The 18,752-nt window shown below is 29.2% G+C and overlaps 1 protein-coding gene across 1 annotated transcript in view; it reads right to left on the reverse strand.

Moving 5' to 3' along the window:
• The window catches only part of LOC142333351 (uncharacterized), a 283,990-nt gene that overhangs the window by 41,985 nt on the left and 223,253 nt on the right, over window positions 1–18,752 (reverse strand). The window contains exons 7-9 of the mRNA XM_075380374.1: window positions 17,562–17,755; window positions 12,356–12,495; window positions 7,132–7,489 (exon numbers count right to left, since the gene is read on the reverse strand). Coding sequence (XP_075236489.1) covers window positions 7,132–7,489; window positions 12,356–12,495; window positions 17,562–17,755 — 692 coding nt within the window. The remainder of the gene's footprint in view (window positions 1–7,131; window positions 7,490–12,355; window positions 12,496–17,561; window positions 17,756–18,752) is intronic.

An 18,752-nucleotide genomic window follows, 5' to 3' on the forward strand; every position in this document is an offset into this window, starting at 1 on the left:
GAACAAATAAATAATAAAAATCCAAGAATAAATTTGACTGTACTGAAAACTAATCAAATTATTTTATTATGGGAAAACAGGAATTCTAAAAACCAAAAACGTACCGTAATATAGGTTTACACAATGATAAACGTTTTAAAAAAAATTATTTGCAAACAACACAGAAGGTGAGGTACATCCTTTTGCAGATGCTAAAAATAAAAAAAAGGAAATACAGAAATATATATACAAAGACCAATATTCAGTGAGCCGATTTAAGAACTCCTCTCTAAAAATTTTCAGTTAACCCTTTGTGGATGGCAATGTTTTATGGTTGTAGGCAGAAGATATTTGCAAAAAAAAAGTTCATGCAAAAACTATTTAAAGTAACTTAACACATGCATTCATGCATCAAAATAACATATACAATGGGTTTTTGCTGAATTCTGCAACCAATCTGGTTAAGGAACACTTCAAATATCTCGCGAGAAAAAGGTTATGTGAAAACAGAACAAGTCTCACTGAGCGCACTAGAATTTGAAGATTTTGGTTATGATTTACATTGAGTTCTTTTCATGTAAAAGACACTGAATAATAATAGTTAACAGTAAAAACGTTGATGGTAATATAAAATTAGCAATTTTGAAGTAGTGCACCTAGGCAGGGAATAGAATAATATGATTTATTATAATAAATTTATATTATAAATAATATAAATATTTTTATTCATTTCCTTTTGAAATTGTCTTGAAAATTTTTGTTTGAATTCAAACAACGCAAGCTGAAAAGGTTTTGGAAGGAACAGTTTGTAAAAATTACTTTAAAATAAGCGAAAAACACGGGGGGAAAAATGCACGCATCTGGTTACATAAGCACGGTCATTGAACTCATCTGATAACTGAAGTAAAATGGTTCCTAATCATGTTGTATCAGGAATTCCAATCTCAAAATGATTGAAAGAACATCTCCTGCCATGTCTTGGAATTTATAAGTAACTATGTGAAGACAACAGCCAGTCAGGTAGCCCAAATACGGGTTTCAGCCCACAAAGGGTTAAGAAAAGAATTTTCAGTAAAGTATTGCATGAAAATACTCTGAATATCAAATATTGGGTGATCATTAAACTGTTAATGATCTGATAATAAGCAATGATGACATGATGACAAACAAATTTTTTTTTAAATTATCAGAATCTGTAATCAAATTTTTTTCTAATATATAAAACAAATAGTAAAAAATAACCTTATAAAGATTTCAAATTTCAATTTAAGAATAAAAATATCGATTAAATATCAAACAATCACAATTCAAGTAATGCTGAATATGCATTAGTGCATACTGAATATGCATGTGCATGCTTATATATATATATATATATATATATATATATATATATATATATATATATAATCATGCACACGCACACACACATTCAACAGAAGTACACAATAACATGAAAAGTGAAAATTTACAGGGGTCTCATACCTGAAAGTATAAGTGTAAAGTACATTATAATAAATTTTATCATATAAATATATAAAAAATTTTATGAAGAAATGGAAAACGTTTTTAAATAATTAGGTTTATGATCCATTTTATAACTCTTCTATTTAAAATTTAATGTTTATATTTACAGATATTCAAAACTTTTAAATAATAATGACTTATTAACTACAAAATCTGGCTAACCTGTACTCAAAATACATAAATAAATGACAGTCAAACAAAATATCTGAATATTTAATATGTAACAAAGGAAAAATCTAATTTGGCTGAAAAGACATATATACACAACAAAGTTACTGCACTTAAAAATTACAAGGAAATAACAATTAGTCATTATCACTTCATAATAAAATGAAGTTTAAGATATTGAATGATGTGAACATAATTATTTAACAGATTATTTAACTAAATTTTAAGAATTTAATACAAATAAATACACACACACATACACACTCTCATTCTCTCTCTCTCTAATTCCTTCTTTAAACAGAATTTTATAAACTATAACACCTTTACATAAATTGAAACTACAATCACTGGTATTAAAAAAAAAAAATGCAACAAAATACAAATATGAAAATAAAATCTGAAACTCTAGCAAATTGCTTCACCAAATGAAAAGTTAAATACAGTAAGGCATTATCTAAAACATTTTAACTACATTTTTTTTATATATCAAAACATGATAACTACACATAAATAGAAACGTATTAAATAAAACACACTATGTTAAAAAACATTATATGAGACACAATATGGTGTTATTTGTCCTGAGACACAGGTATTTATCATGTAACTTTCAATTAGTTACATTAATTAATTATATATAAGTTAAAAAAAAATATTCACCCAAAACCTCTCATTAACAGCTAATAAAAACTATAACAATAGTTTTAAAAAGTTATGTTTGTTCAATAGATTTTCAATTTAATGCAATGTAACAATGCACAGTATATTTATCTGTGTTTCTATTTTCTAACATCTAATTAACAACATGACCGGTAGAGTTAATTAAATAGTTACAATATACCTGTACAATAACTACAAATTGACAAGTGGGTTTTTTTTTTTTTTATCTGATGAGACGTCCATAATTACAGATTATGAACTCTAGCAATATTTTTTTCATTAATCACCGGCGGTGTCACACGAATAATAACATTTTTGTTTAATATTGTTACCACTAAATATTGCGAAGTCGCTATTGTTGAAAATTAATTAAGAACTCCAACACAGTCCGATCACTCTTGTTTTTTTTTTAACTCAAATTTTACATATTAAATTACTGCGATGCAAATTATTGTTCTTTTATGAAATTTATAAAAAAGATATTTGTTATTAATTATTTAGTGATTCATGAAACTACACAAATATAAAAACAATACGATAAGGTAAATTTTAGAAAATAAACCTTTAATAAGATTCCTGAATTTAACAATTAATCTTTTGAGTCTCATACTCATTGGCTCTGACAAATGCTAAAAGCCTTATGCTGATCTTATAGAATTGCAAACATTTTTTTAAACTATTAAAAAAGTAATTATAATTATAAAAAAATCCACACTTATCAAGTAAATCTTGGAGATTCTGAAGAACACACTAACCTGTTATATTGCAGTTTAAAAATAAATTTTAAAATCTTAATTTTTTTATAGTAAAAAAACTTTTGCGCAATATTCACCTTTAAACAATAAACAAAACGCTTCATGTAAAATTATTTTTTTAATGAATAAAACTAAATACGCTATAAAAAATGAATTTGCAGAGATACAATGAACATTCTTGATTATAAAAAATATCTAAACACAATATCCAAAAGTTAGGTTGCACATATGAAATGCATCAGTTTCTTTTAGTAAATATAACCTGCATTATTATATTAAAAAAGTTAAATTATAATAAAATATTAATTTAAATCGATTAAAGAATGTAAGAAAACACTAATTTATACAATATTACAAAAAAAAATTCAACAACATGGTAATATTAAATCCTCACACAAAATAATAGATGTGATCCAAAACACAGTACATATTCCTTTAAAGGAAAGTAGAAAGCAACATGTTATTTAGTTAGAAAAATCATTAACTATTTGGGTTACTAATGAAGTACTGATTTTTGGTAGTAGGAATAATTTAGTAAAAATGAAGATAATGAATGATATATAAAGACGCAAAAGGTTACTCATATTTTTCAAGTATTGTAATTAAATATGAACACATCACTTTTATTATATCTATTGTCTTATTAATCTTTGTGAATATTCTAAAATTAATTTATAAATACTTTTCATCATTCTAAAATTTAGTAAATCCACAAAATTCAAAAATGAAAAAATATGCAATTAATTACTTTTAATTGGTAATAAAATCTCAGAACTCTGTAAATGAATTATCCGATACTATTAAGTACACATCTAAAATAATCTGTGGTAAAAAAAGTTGAAAAAAGTAAACATGTAGAGGAAGAACCTTATCATTACTTAAAAGTTATGTCGAAAGATTCACTGAAAAATTATTTATTCCAGAAAACTACTGCCTATTAACATCAGCAACAATATGAACAAGAGCAATGCCCAGAAAGAAAATAAGGTGAAACACTAAGTGATGCTCCACAAGTATAATGTCCATTGTAAAATTTAAAGCGGGCGATGCAAGTAATTTTTTTTTACAATATCTAAACTAGAAACTTGTATACAAGTAAATTCCATAGTGATAACATTTGAAAAATGTTAATGAAAAAAAAGTGAAATGACATGACATAGTACCTGTTTTAAACAGATGGCAACCGCGCCTTTACTTTGATAGGTAATGCATTCTACAATGAAACGTTTTTCTGTAATGTTATTAACATATCATGAAATTCAAAATATTTACAAAAATTTTATTACTTTATTAAAATAAAACAACCGAAGTATTTTGAACTAATAGATTTGGACTACTCAATACTTAAAGATTAAATAAAAAAGGTATTCTCATTAATTTACTAAAAAGATTTTATTTAAAAAATACACATTATTACTACAACACTAAATTTTATTTAGAACAATAGTCACTTGTTTTCACTAGTAAACACGCCGTAAACTCTTCAAAAAACATAGTATTATCCGGTCAGATTCCTGGAAACGTTTTTGCTTACTATACACTGTGATTTAACATAACATGGCTTCTTATAAATTAACGTCTCATAAGGAAAATTTGGGGAATTCTACCCAGCTACAAGTTAGAAGGGAAATGACGGCAAAATGAATAAAAATTTCTGTTTAAATACAGACAAAGAACTATAAAATTTCCTTAATAAAAAAAAATTATAGAGTTCATTCACTAAAAAATATGTTTTGATAATTTTATGAATAAAATTAAAATTAAAGAAATTGAAACTATATGTTAAAATTAAAAACCTGACCGATTTTATTTAACAACCAGAATAAGTTATTAAAGTCGCAATAATTTTTTGGTTCTGAGGAAAAGCAATTTTAATTATTTCTGGAATGGTTATTCTAAAATTACATTACCTTTCGACACAAACTGTACGTGACTTGCTTAGACAAATGGCTATGATAAGAATTTAATAAATTAAATCAACCACCTTTTTTTTTTTTTACATTAAATTAACTGCAATATAATAAATAATTTAAAATGATTTTACAAATTAAACAACTATAAACTGGGATTACAATAGAGGGAACAATGGAATTTTGAAATATTGGTCGGTCATCAGATCCAATAATTTATGCAAGATAAACAAGTATTTATCATTCATGGAAAAAACTAATGAACTAAAAATGAAAGCTGAAACTGAAATTCAGTTTCAAAATCAGCTGAGGTAGGTATGTAACAACAAACAATCTTGTTAAAAAATTAGTAAAATTTACCCTACAACATTGATAAATATCAGAGATATTACATCATGGATTTAAATTGTTTAACTTACAGAAAAAGTATGTATATGGATAGATCTAGCATGAATTCCTTTCATCATGTGTAACATAAAGGGGCAGAACTTTCAATGCTGATGTTAGCTGTACAAACTGGATGTCAAACAATATAGAAACTTATAGCAGAGAAATGAATTCTATTGAAGATGTATTTCTAATCAAATTTTTTTACTACAGAAACCATTCACGACATATAGAAGATTAAAAATTTTTTTAACAGGAATAGCATAACAAAACCTCACTTCGGAATACGGTTAAAAAGTATCACATAAAGAGTGGAAAAAAATACACATTGCCATGAATATAGCACTAAAATGAAAAGTATCTGTAAAAGAACATCTTAATGTTGCTAATGGCTAGAGGAAACTGGATTCCCTTTTTGAAAATTATAAAATAAAACCAATCCTTAAACACTGGGAATTTTTGATAACTTTTTTATAATATTAAACAGTTATTTTGGTCTACATTTTAATTATAATAAACTGTTCTGTAATGGTTGAAAAGTCATTCCATTTCTATCTTTCTTGAATCAAATTTTTATCTTATCTGTCCCTCTATAAGACACAATGTGCTAAGGCATAGTGGCCACCTACGATGGAAATATAGGTTTTTTAACCTCTTTATATGCCAATCTTTTACTATTTATTTGAAAGTTATACAGTAGTTTTATTTCAATAGTTGTTTAAGAATTTATTTAAACAAACTGTTTACAGTATTATCTTCAAATAGTGTTTCACACGTTTGAATTTTTTTTTTGGGGGGCAAGAAAGTTTTTTTGTTATCATTGTCCGGAAAACTAAAATATAAAAACAAAATACAAAACATACACTAAAAATTTTAAAACAAAATTAAAATATGAAATACAAAAACAAAATAAAAAACTTAAACTAAAACATCAGAAAAAATCAAATGAAAAAAAACCGGAAAATTAATTTAAAAACTAGTATAAAAATAAAATAAAATAAAACAAACACTATTAAAAAGTATCTAAAATACCAAAACTTCAAAGAAATAAAAACACCCGGCCCAAAATTTCTTTGTCATTTTGCACGCAATCCACAAGGTGCACAGTCAAGCGGCAGTCACATCGTATGCATACTGGTGCGTTTACTGCTGACATCAGATACCCATGAGTAGCTCTGGTATGACCTATCTGCAATTGGCAGAGGACCACTTCCTCACAATAAATTTTCCTGTATGAGGGAATGTGCAGGAGTTTGTTATCTACTGTAGGCATCCAGTCATCCTGCCACTTTGCGCGAAGAGTGAGTATTATACAACTAATAAAGTTGGATGCTAGTAAAGTCAGGTAGTGAAGGACGGTTGACTACATGCTTCTTTAGCAGTGGAATTTGCATGTTCTCATTATTCAAAATCCCAACATTTCATTAATTTCACGTTAAATTTCAAATTAATAAAACACCACCTACACAGTATATAAGTATTTTGTTTTTAATTTTTGTATTCAACGTTTAGAAATTCTCCTCTATTTAACGATGATTAGTGCTGAAGCAATTGAAATGTGCATGCATTGTTTTAGTGTAACTCTAGTTTTCTAAAATGTTCCTGAGCATTTTAAAATTTACTTTAGCATTTTAACACTGCTGATTATAATCATATATTTATTATTTCAAATTATCAATCTAGCGGATTATTTCTTCACTCATATTGACACAAATAATTATTTAATATAATAAAAATGTTCTTACCTGTACATCGAAGGATTGTGGCAACACACTCGGAGAATCGATCGTCTGTTGTCCCGGTTGCTGCGGCGCAGAACCAGGCTGTTGTGGTGGTGCTCCAGGACCGGCTCCGGCAGGATTTCCGGGATAATTTTCAAACGAATTCGGGTCGAGCATAACGTGTTCAAAATGCGAATCAGAGAGATGAGTAAGCGCATGCGGTGCGTGCGGTGGAGGTGGAAAATGATGTGTATGCCCCATAAGTGGGTGTCCGACGTGTGGATTTTCTAAAACTACGACACCCCCACCGCCCGTCCCTCCACCGGTATTCTTGTTTATGTCCTCATCTGAAGGTGACGGCTGTCTGCTGCCTGGTGTACGACTGCAACAGACAGGATAACAGGATATTATAACAATACAAATGTATGCAATAACATTTTATAAAAGTATACAAGAACCAAGCAAAAAGTAAAATACATGGAAAATACGGAATAAAACTAGTAAACAATCCTTAAAAAATATACTTCAGTAAGTAACAATTAAAAAAAAATTTTTATTTCAATTATACATTTTTTTTTCCTATTTCCATTTTCAACATCCAAGTACAGATATATTTACCCTAAATTTTATGTGCTGATATTTTTAACTAGTATCCAAACTCCAAGAGGAGAGAAATCTTGCAGACACAAACCTACACAATAACAGATAGATATCATCTGTCGAGTTGAATTGCCATCGAATGATAGCAACGGAGTTTAATTTCTTCAAGGGGTTGGTTTCCAAGTTCATTCAATGACCTAACAGGTAAAACTAGGTCTCCAAGACAAAAATACCGTTTTTCATAAAGTAGATAGATATACTAATTTATACGACTTCCTAACATATTTTACTGTATCACAAAATCTTCTTTTAAAAATATGTTCTGCTGATTTATATCACTTCAATAAAAAAAATGCAAGAGATTTTTATCTACATAAACCATTCTCAAAAAATTAATAATAAACAAATAAATACATAAAAGTAAGCTGACAAATATCTTTTTTCTTTGGGAGGGGATGATAATACACACTTTGACAGTATGTAAATTGTAAATTTACAGTATTTTAATGTAAACGAATAGTTATAAAATTAATTTGTTCAGAAATGAATATAAAACTTCTTATACACATAATTTTCATCAATCAGAATTACAAAATCGATTTTTGTAATTAAATTACAAAATTTAATTTTTATTATTTTTAGTAATTAATTTGTTTCATTATAAATTTTATTTTAAAATTAATAAGTAACAAAGGAAAGAATTGGATTTCATCTGTGAAACTTAACAGATTTTTTTTACATTTCCACATTAACAACCTAAAGACAGCATGCACTGATACTGTAACTTCCTGGTAAATGAAACATGTGTATTCACACACACACACATGCGCATGACTTTTTTCAACAGTGGACTGCTGGCTGATAACTGTGGAAACGCTGTACATGTTTGTATTTAAGTACTATCATAAAATTTATTAGTTATTAGGGAAAAGCCTATATAGAGCAGCAAATTGTAAGCATTGCTATAAGTAGTACATATTTTTTTTATAATTTTTATTAATGTATAAATGAAATAATATGAATAAAAAGTATTCACTACATGTGTAAACACTAAACAATTCTTAGAAAAGAAACAATTTCTAAGCTACACTGAAATCCTATGCATCATGGAGGTAAAAGTTACCACACAGTCCCACTATTTTAACATGGATGCCTAAAAATCTGCCTTGTAAAACAATAAATATATTATTTTAAAAAATAAGAAAAGTAGTATGATTCCTGAAGATTTGTATAAAATTTTATATAGTAATTTTATAGTATAATGCAAAGGATAAATCTTATGGAGCATCTTAATGAAGTGTTAGGAAAAAAAATTTTAATGTAACATTTTAAAATGAGTAATATAAATAGAATCAAGACAATCTCTCGTTAAAATAATCGACCTCGTAAATGGCAATCATTTAATTAGTCAAGTTTTCTAATCTAGTCATAAAATTTTAATTTTTACATAGTAATTATAGTCAATATCAGATTTCTGCACCATTCTACAGTTATTTCTATTAACTGAAGCGAACGAACATGAGTGATGCGACCTTTAAAAATAATAAACTGAACGAGAAGAGAAATAAGGTCTTCTTTTTAAATATGAAATGCTGCATCTACTTTCATAAAATAGTAAAAAAAAAAAATCAATGACAATCTCTCTAAATTAAGAAGCCATACTCTTGTATTTGTTCAAACACCTCATTCAGGGAAAAATGGGAAATTAAAAGAACGGGTACATTTTTAACCCTACTTATTCAATAATTACCTGATTCAATAATTTTATTGATTGGCAAAGTTGATTAAGTGGTTGGAGATAAGAAATTTAAAAATTATGACGATATTCTGAAATTTCAGCAGATGCAATACTTTTATTTATATATATGCACAATATTAAAACGTCCTGGTTTCCAAGAATCATTTTCAATCTCTTTGCAAAACTTACTTTTGTAGCAGTGAAATAAATATTTTTTTCACGTTGTAAAAAATTGCAAAAAAACTATTCCATATTTATTTCTCATTAATTACAGTGGCAAAATCATGAGAAACACTGCCACCTGCTTTTATTAAAGCACCTTGATTCATTAACTAAATGGAAATAATCTATTCAATATGATTATCATTAGGTTTTCTTTGTTCAATAATAAAATTGTGATTTGAAAAAAATTGTTAAAAGTTAATTTTAAATTGACAATTTCTGCAACAAATTTTAGTTTTGGTATGAAACAACACCCAATATACTGTTCACCATACTTTTCTGCTGAATTCAATTCAGTGTAATGCCATGTATTTTCTTATTCACTAAGAATATAATCTGTTTCATTACAGAAATAACATGAATAAGATGATACAAATAACAAAAACTAACCAGCTATTTTAGCTTCTAAATACACCATAACATACACTGAAAATAAAATGTTCTTGAAAAAAATTCACACTAATTCTGTTATCATAGAAAAGGTATCTACTGTTGCTGGTCAAAATAAAGCAGAAGTGACAGTTATGTATAGTCTAAGGTCACACAAATATTATTTGCAGAAAAAATTGGTTTAACACAAATGCATTTCCGGCTTACTTTTTAGAATAGCTATGAATAAATGCATAAAAGAGCTTAAAACAAGCACTATCTTGCATACATTATTTTCTGATGATAACATATCCCGTTAAAGCCCATCAGGGCTAGAAACGGGCAGGTGGTGTGGCAACCGGAAGCGTCACAAGGTGGGTGTCTTCTACGCGATTAAGATGATATCACAAGAATGGAAAAGTTAAAAAAAAAATATTTAAGAAATTTAAAATAACAAAACTAACATTGACAAAGAGAACAGAATACAATAATAGAGACACACTATAGCTGTGTAAACTATGTGAACAGAGAGAGAGTAAACTTAGATGGGAAAGCGATGGATCAAGTTAAGAAATGGGCATACTCTGGAAAAGACAGCAGGAAGTATAAGATTAGGAAAAATGAAAAATGGATTTAGAACATGAAAGTAATGGCGGAAACGATGGATGGCTTCAGTCCAGGAGGAATTGTGCAGCTGTCACTTCAAGAGTATTTAAGGAGAAATATCTCTTCAGGGGAAATCCTGAGACATACTGTCGATAGTATGAACTGATGACTGCTAACAAACAATTTTTACACATATAACAATGCTCGTATATAGATTCTTAGACATCATGACCCTAATTCATAAATGCAAAACTATACATAAAATACTCTTTAACATTTGAGAAAAATAATATTGTTTACACTACAGCAAAATAATTACTATACATCACAACAGTAATAAGATATAAGATTAAGTTACAGAATTGTAAAAAGTAGAATTAGAAGATTGCAAAATCTTGTTAATGACTCGTCTAATGTGCAACACGTGTTATTCACTCCAAGTTTTTAAAAATTACGTTGAAGAAAGTGACAAAAACTCCATATATAATACTAAAATATACTTTTGTATTCTATTTTGGGGTTCATTCCGGTAGGCATAATCATTCTACATTTGGAAAAACAATACTGAAGTGATTTTTATTTTATTCAAAAATAGCTTTACTGAACTGTGAAAAAAAGTTTGGCAAAAATTTTACCTGGATGTTCTGCTTAAATCCTGGTCAGGATGAAATTTTTACAAATTCATTATTATCCATCAATAAGTGTAATTGGGTATCAGTCTGTTGCTGCTTTGCAATATATAACTAAAGGTCACGTACTGCTTAATTCCCACATGCATATTATATCGACAGCTTGTGGCTACAATGAGTTTAGATCATAAAGATTTTACACTTAAAGAAAAAAACCACTGTTTGAAGTTATTAATTTATTATTTACATGTAATAATTATTTTTAAATTTAATTTGAACAAAAAAAAGTCTAAAAAGGCATAAACAAAATATAAGACAAATGTTTCACTTGATTCAACATGAGTTGTGAACTGCCATTTAATAATTTAATAATTAACGTCAAATAATAGATTTTGCTTTGATGTTAAACGAAAAATAGGAACGTACACTTGTATACTGCACAGTCAACTCCTGGTCCTGAATACAAAGCAAGGGGAAGAGTTTTATTCTTTATATTACACCCTACCTCACTTCCTCTAATTCTCTTTCTATGACATATTTTTAAAATTATACAGAAATTTCCACTAATTGGGTTCGTTAGGTAATAATAATTTATGAAAGTCAACTTATACTGAAGGAAGAGTTTGTCAAAAATTTACATGTCATGTTGCTTTATAAGAGGGTGAATTTAACATATTATGAGTAATGCAAAGGAAAATAATAGTGGTTTTTGATGCTCAGTATTAAGGATGCCTAACATTACAGGAATGAAAAGTTAATGAACAGGTAAGTTTTCTGAGGAACTTATGAACGAAAAACGTTTTCTAAAGAATTTAATAAGTGAAATAGTAAAACCTAATTGAACATATGCATTACCATAAAGGTCTTCTCAAAAAGATAACGTAGGTTAATAACACAAAGGAAGTTCGAATACTGAAGCAAAAAACTGAAGGGAAAAGAGAAAGAGAAGGAAACAGATTAGCCATTAAAATAGTATAACTGAAACATCACAACAAATCAGAACATGACAATTATTTTCTGCTAATAATAAAAATATTTGTAATTAAAAGTTCATATGAAATACGCAGTAAAAAAAAAAACTCACTTGAAAGCTTTATCATCATCAAGACCATTCTGTACACCATTCTGTGTTACACCATTTTCAAGTTCTTTTTTATTCGCAGTGTCATAAGGTGAAGATGGGCCTTTCTCTTTATCTTTCTTATCTGTTGGGTCTCCCGATGGCTGTATAACAAAACAACAATATTTTTAAAAATTCATTACAAGTATCAAGTATAAAATCTTATCTCTAAAAAGAAATTTAAACAGAATAAGTAAAAAAATCTTGATCTAACACAAATTTCATAATCTTTTTTATACCAAATGATCAACATTATACGTATAAGTTTATTATGAACTCATTTTTATATAGTACATTGAATTAACAAACAAATCACAAATAAAAACCATTTTCTAAATCGAGTAAAACAATGATGTTTATTTTGTTCAGCTTAAAGAAAGTAATAATAATATCAGTTAAAATGAAAACAATCGACCATGTGGAAATATAAATTAAAAAAAGGACAATTATTGCTTCCATAAACAAGAGTAAACATTTCATTCATTTTTATAATCGCTAAATAGATATCAAATAAAATTTAGATAACACTGTACTTAGATCGCTGCTTTTAACGACGCATAATTCTTACTTAATGAAGTATATGCATGAATAATTAATCATACGATTCCATATAAATCAGATAACTCACCATACTGTATCTTAGTACTTTTTGTAATCATAAGTGTAAGTGGTGAATGACAACAGACAGTTTAAACTTTTATTCAGCATTTTTTCTTCTTTTAATTGTACACGCACAAAATAAGAAACTCATATTAATATTTCAGCATTACAAAAGTTACTCCTTTAATCATACTGAATATAATTTTTTACATCAGAATCTGAGTGAAGGAAAGTATAAACTGATCAACAGTAGTGAACCTATCATCCATTAGAAATATTATTTGGCAATATAAAACAGATGTACAAGGAAAATTTATTTCAGATCAAGTCTGGTGCCATGCGAGAGATGTCACCATGAAGATGCCACTAATTGTCTTTATGACCCTATTCAGCCGGACATCAACTTCTCTAAGTTGAGCACTATTTAGCTACGCAGGAGTGCAGGAATAAACAAAGGACAAGGCTGTGGTATGCAGGACTTAAGCGTTGGCTCACCAAGCTGATCCAGAGAGATGCTGTATAATATTGGTGACCTCTGAATAGTAGAGAGCGATCTTCTAGAGTAACTTCCAGCTACTGTGGGTGTTCACTACGTTTAGGTCCGTTTAGTTTCCAAACTCATTAAATTCCTGAAAAAGGTCCTCACATCCCAATTGCAACATGGAATATAATCTCTTCTTCAACCTCACAGAATGCAGGCTTTTGCAGAGGACAGTATGAGAGTGGTGAATCGATCTAATTTATTATAGGGGGAATGAAGATAATGCCATGTTCAATCCTTATGGTAAAGGGCCACCAATAAGCTTTGTTAAAGTTCCACCTCGACTGAGGAAAGGATCTGACTAGAGGTATCTAGATTTAAACAGTAATCAATGTGGCCTATGCTGGAAGTGGGCAAAAGCACCAAGTATTTTAAAAAGATTAATCACAGGAACAGAAGCACAAATCTGGTGACTAACCATGTCACAGAGACAAGTAGAAGGCACTTTCATCCTTTACAATAAATACTAAGGAGAGGTAGTTCTCAGCCCAGCAGGTTAGGCTTCATGCCATTATCATCATCATTGGACAAGTAGCCCTACAAACTATGAAGACTATTGAAGTTCCTGAAAAAAGGATAGGATTTTCAAAACTGGGAAGCACAATGACTGGCGACTGCATGTTATGAGGCTTATAAATATTAGTTCTTTCCAACACTTTGTTTGGATTGTTCCTTGATCTCAGGCTGTAGTGTGCACCCATGTTTCAACAACGATGAAACGATATTTAGAATCCTGTAGATTTTGCTGAAACAGCTGCAAACCACTCATGGACTACCTCACACAATTTAGTTTTTGGTCAACTGTGACAAATTGCGGCACCTATCTTATGGATAGCTTTTTGATAATCAAGTGTTACTGTAAAATATGGGTATGTACCCATTCTATCGAGATTCCCACAACAAGCAATTGGCAATTTCATGCTCCTTCATTCTTCTATTATCCAAAACCATATAATAAATTTTATCAATCATCTTTTCATATGATACCAATTTCCACCAGGCTAATAACGAATGTGAGTGTAGATAACTGTTCTTTCACAATAAATAATATTTCCGGAGTATTTAATTCAACAGGATATGGAAAACATTCGGCATCACGTGTGCTCATATGAGAAATCACGTGTGCTCCTGGGCATATAACAAATAGTTGTCATTACTATCCAAACATGATATTTATACATATAATAAAAAAATTAAATTTATAAGATTAACCTACGAATTAAACAAAAACAATATATAAACACAGTACAATGAAAAATACTTACCAGCTAAAAGCGAAATAAGACAATTAAAATTTAACTTAAAAGAGCAAAAACACCATATAGCACAGGCAAAATGATGGCATAAACAGACAAAAATGGTTCTGTGAATAATCAAATTTTTGAATCCAGATGAATGGCCTTAAGAAATCGTAAGACAATATTTCTGATGTTAGCTCCAAATTTAAATTTCTGACACAATACCACCATATAACAGACACAGTCCACAATTATGTAGTGTACCATCAGTTGGCAGTTGTCGAGAACACAAATGGGTGCATCAGTCTGAATCATCAGATATCCATGACTGAGCCAAGTGTGTCCTATTTGCAAATGGCAAATAATCACCTCCTTACAATGGTTATTATTACATGAAGAGCTCCAGTCATCAAGAACCATACACTTCAGAAAACAGACAAGATCATTCAAAACAATGCAATTAGTGAAAGGTGGCTGCAAATTCAAAGGTGCAGATTCACTATAATATTTATCAAATTTTTCTTTAGTTTTCTGAGGCAATTTACCCTTCAAAAAGTAACACTTAATTAACACACAAAACTCTCTTCAATCCATTTTTTAGAAATCATTTAACTTTCTCAATTCAAATGGTTACCAAATTTGGAGAAATTAAGTGATCAGTTTAAAACTTGTTGAGTGTTCTTCCAAAAAATGATTTTTGGAAGATTTTGCACAGACTTATCAAACCAACCTTATAATTGGTATTTAAAGAATGCTGTGAAACGATGAGACCTACAGCAAGAAATCAGCAAAGGCATCTTTTACAAGTCAATACATAGCGCAGTTGATTGACTGAGATTTACTGTATACTGCTTCTAACTCATCCGCCCCTGGCCTGCCCAACTTAACAACATTATTATCAACTTTTTTGTATCAGACCAGTTCTCAAGATGTCTAAATTCGCATCACGATTTACCAAAGACTGATTATAACACCAAGGGGAAAGTAAGAAACTTCACTGCAATAATTTGTTCCGTATATTTCATCTCAAATTTATGAATTTTACAAGGAAGTATGGCAGACTGAAGTTGTATTTGGAGTATCCAAGGAGGGTGATTTATACAATACAAATTGTTTGAAAAAACCTGTAAACTCATTAAAGAACGAGAACCATTCCTTGTCAACAAGATTTTCTTCAAGGTAAATTTATTTATCTTGATTAAATTTAACTAGCATGTTTACATGACATCATCTAAAGTTAGCAAAAGCAGAAGCAGGAGCTTTCCTCTGGATCTATAACATAATGGTTACATTCCTACTTACTGACCACAGATACCAGAGTAAAAAAATTGAAAATGGCATTTGGATTTGTAGCTGCTGTTTGACTTCCCCAAAATCAAATTTAGTAAACTGACTATTAACAATATACAAGACATCAAAATAAATCTACCGATTTGAAAAAATGTACAACATTATCAGGATCTTGATGCCCTGCAACATGAAAGTGGCCTCATATATACTGAAATGATTTTTATTTCAATTTAAGAATATAGTACAGTATATCTTTTTGCTACATTTTGGTCTGTTTTTGACTTTACTAAAAGTAAAATTTCTCAAATTTTGTTTGTTTATTGGCAACAACTTAACAAAGCTATAATAAGTCAAACCTAAAGAATTGTGTTTGAGCATTAGCAGTAATTTTCTAAAAAAAAAAACTGCTTGAGATACACATTTATGGGACCTGTCTTACCCCATTTTTCAAATAAAATAACCAATGAAACCATCAAACAAACGCATAATTTAATTTCCAAGAAACTTAATATGGCTTCATTTTACTCTCTCGAGTACAAATCAAAGTAGAATTTTTTACAAGCTACAACTTGAAAACTTTACACTTCTGCATACTTGTTTATATGAACTTTTTTATTTATTTTCACTTCTAAAACAGGTCTGGACTTGAAATTCTTTCAGTTTCTTCATTAGACACTGCATATTAACTGAATACATTTTGAAAAATTATTTCATTAAAAACAATAATTACTTCTGTTATCTGATTTTTTCAATACAGTAAGATACCACTACTATTATTATAGTAAAAAAACTTATCAAAAGTAAACAATTCTGTAAGGATAAACACTGTATAGAAATTATACCCTAACATTTAAAAATTAAAAAAAAAAAACATTTCAAATGTAAAATTTAAAAAAAAATTTCAAAATATATGCAAATAAAAAAAATGACGATCGTTTTAGAAATTCACAATAACACCAAGTTTTTTTTACACTTTTAATTGTTTTTTACATTATATGGTAAAACACTCATTAGATTATTTGCTCTAAAAGTTGTTAAAATGTCAAAAATGTTTGTTTTAAAAATAATACAACCCACATTGTGTAAGAGTTGAAGGAACAATTGCATCTTTTAATAAACATTAATGAGTGAACAGGTTAAAAGTAAAGGCGTAAATTACAACAGCAGATGATACAGTGAGTAAAATGAAATACACTTTTACAAATGTTAAACTCTTACATAAATGAATTACACAAAATAACTAAATTAAAGTGTATGGCTCACAGAAATACACTATCTGATTGCTAATCATACAATGAGATTTAAAAATCAATGGATTACAAGAAAAGAATTGTAGAATATAAAGCAGACAGTGTTAGCAATCATTAAAGTGGAGAAAAATACATGCAGGATTTAGTGCGGGGAAAGAAATGGCACGGAATTACAGAACAAAGTATATTAGGTTAATAAAATCAAAGAAAATATAACGATCAAATTCAGCACACAATCCACGAATACTAACCGCAACCATTAAACCTCTCATTCTCGGTTCCAAATCTTTATTTGTAGGCGATGTTCCCAGTACGTATTCGACCATCTTAACACCCAAGCCTGACGTTTCTGATGAACGCGGTGAAAGTATGTTACCGGCTTCACTGCCCGGGAAACTTCCTGATCTACGAGCTACCATCGTGATCGGCTGTGACACAGCGTGTTCTGGAATTAAAGAAAATAACCACAATTTTGTTAAACAATAAATAAAAATTAACATAAAGATAACAATTATTTAATGTTTATTCAACGTTTTAACATTTCACAAAAGGGAGGGAATTTACTTTTAGTACTCATTCATCAGTAGAGCTTCTTCAGTCTCAAACCAACTTAGCTTACGATGACAATTTGAGTTTAATCCAAACAATCAAAGCACAACAAGAACCTAAACGAGCAATGCGATTTAAAGAAATGTATCCTAAGCGGATTTGAATGTCTATATCTTTCAGGATAGTAGCAAATCAACACCCTTGTAATTATTATTATCACAAATTTAAATGGACTTAGGTTTTTCCAACCACCATCTATTAAATTGAAAAATTAGTGCTGTACAAAAGGCTGCTATCCTGAGTCACTCGTATTACTTAACATTTTTTTTTTTTTTTTGACATCCGTATTAAATAACTAACTATATTAGGAATTAAATATTCCTAAAAATTAAATAATTTTTTTTTGTTACAAACATAAACTACCATGATCTACCCCCATCAGAGGCTCTACCCTTACACATTGTCGATCATTCCTTTACTTTCTTCATTCTTAACGCATGATGACAATCATGTCGTGGCATCCTTGCTACGGCACAATGCTTTGTTAATGCCTTCTAGTGAGCAGGCGTATCCTCATCGTGGTGGTAGCAGTGCCTCTGACAATCACTCATCAGAACGATGAACAAAAACAGAAACTAGCGATCAGTGTGACAATCGGATGAAACCAGTCCTGCTAAAATAGAATTAGGAATATCCGGAAAGAAGAATAAAAACAATGATAAAATTAAATAATCTGGTTTGTTTTGCTGAAGAAGTATAATTATGTAAGAACTAATCGGTGGGTTTCCCATATATTTACAATTGATGTAACACACGTAAAGTACCTACGGTATTAAAAATACTCTCACTGAAAGCAATGATATTTAAAACACAGCCAGTCTTTGTTCTATAAA

The sequence above is a fragment of the Lycorma delicatula genome, chromosome 12, assembly GCF_047948215.1.
Source record: "Lycorma delicatula isolate Av1 chromosome 12, ASM4794821v1, whole genome shotgun sequence".
In the NCBI taxonomy this organism is placed as follows: domain Eukaryota; kingdom Metazoa; phylum Arthropoda; class Insecta; order Hemiptera; family Fulgoridae; genus Lycorma; species Lycorma delicatula.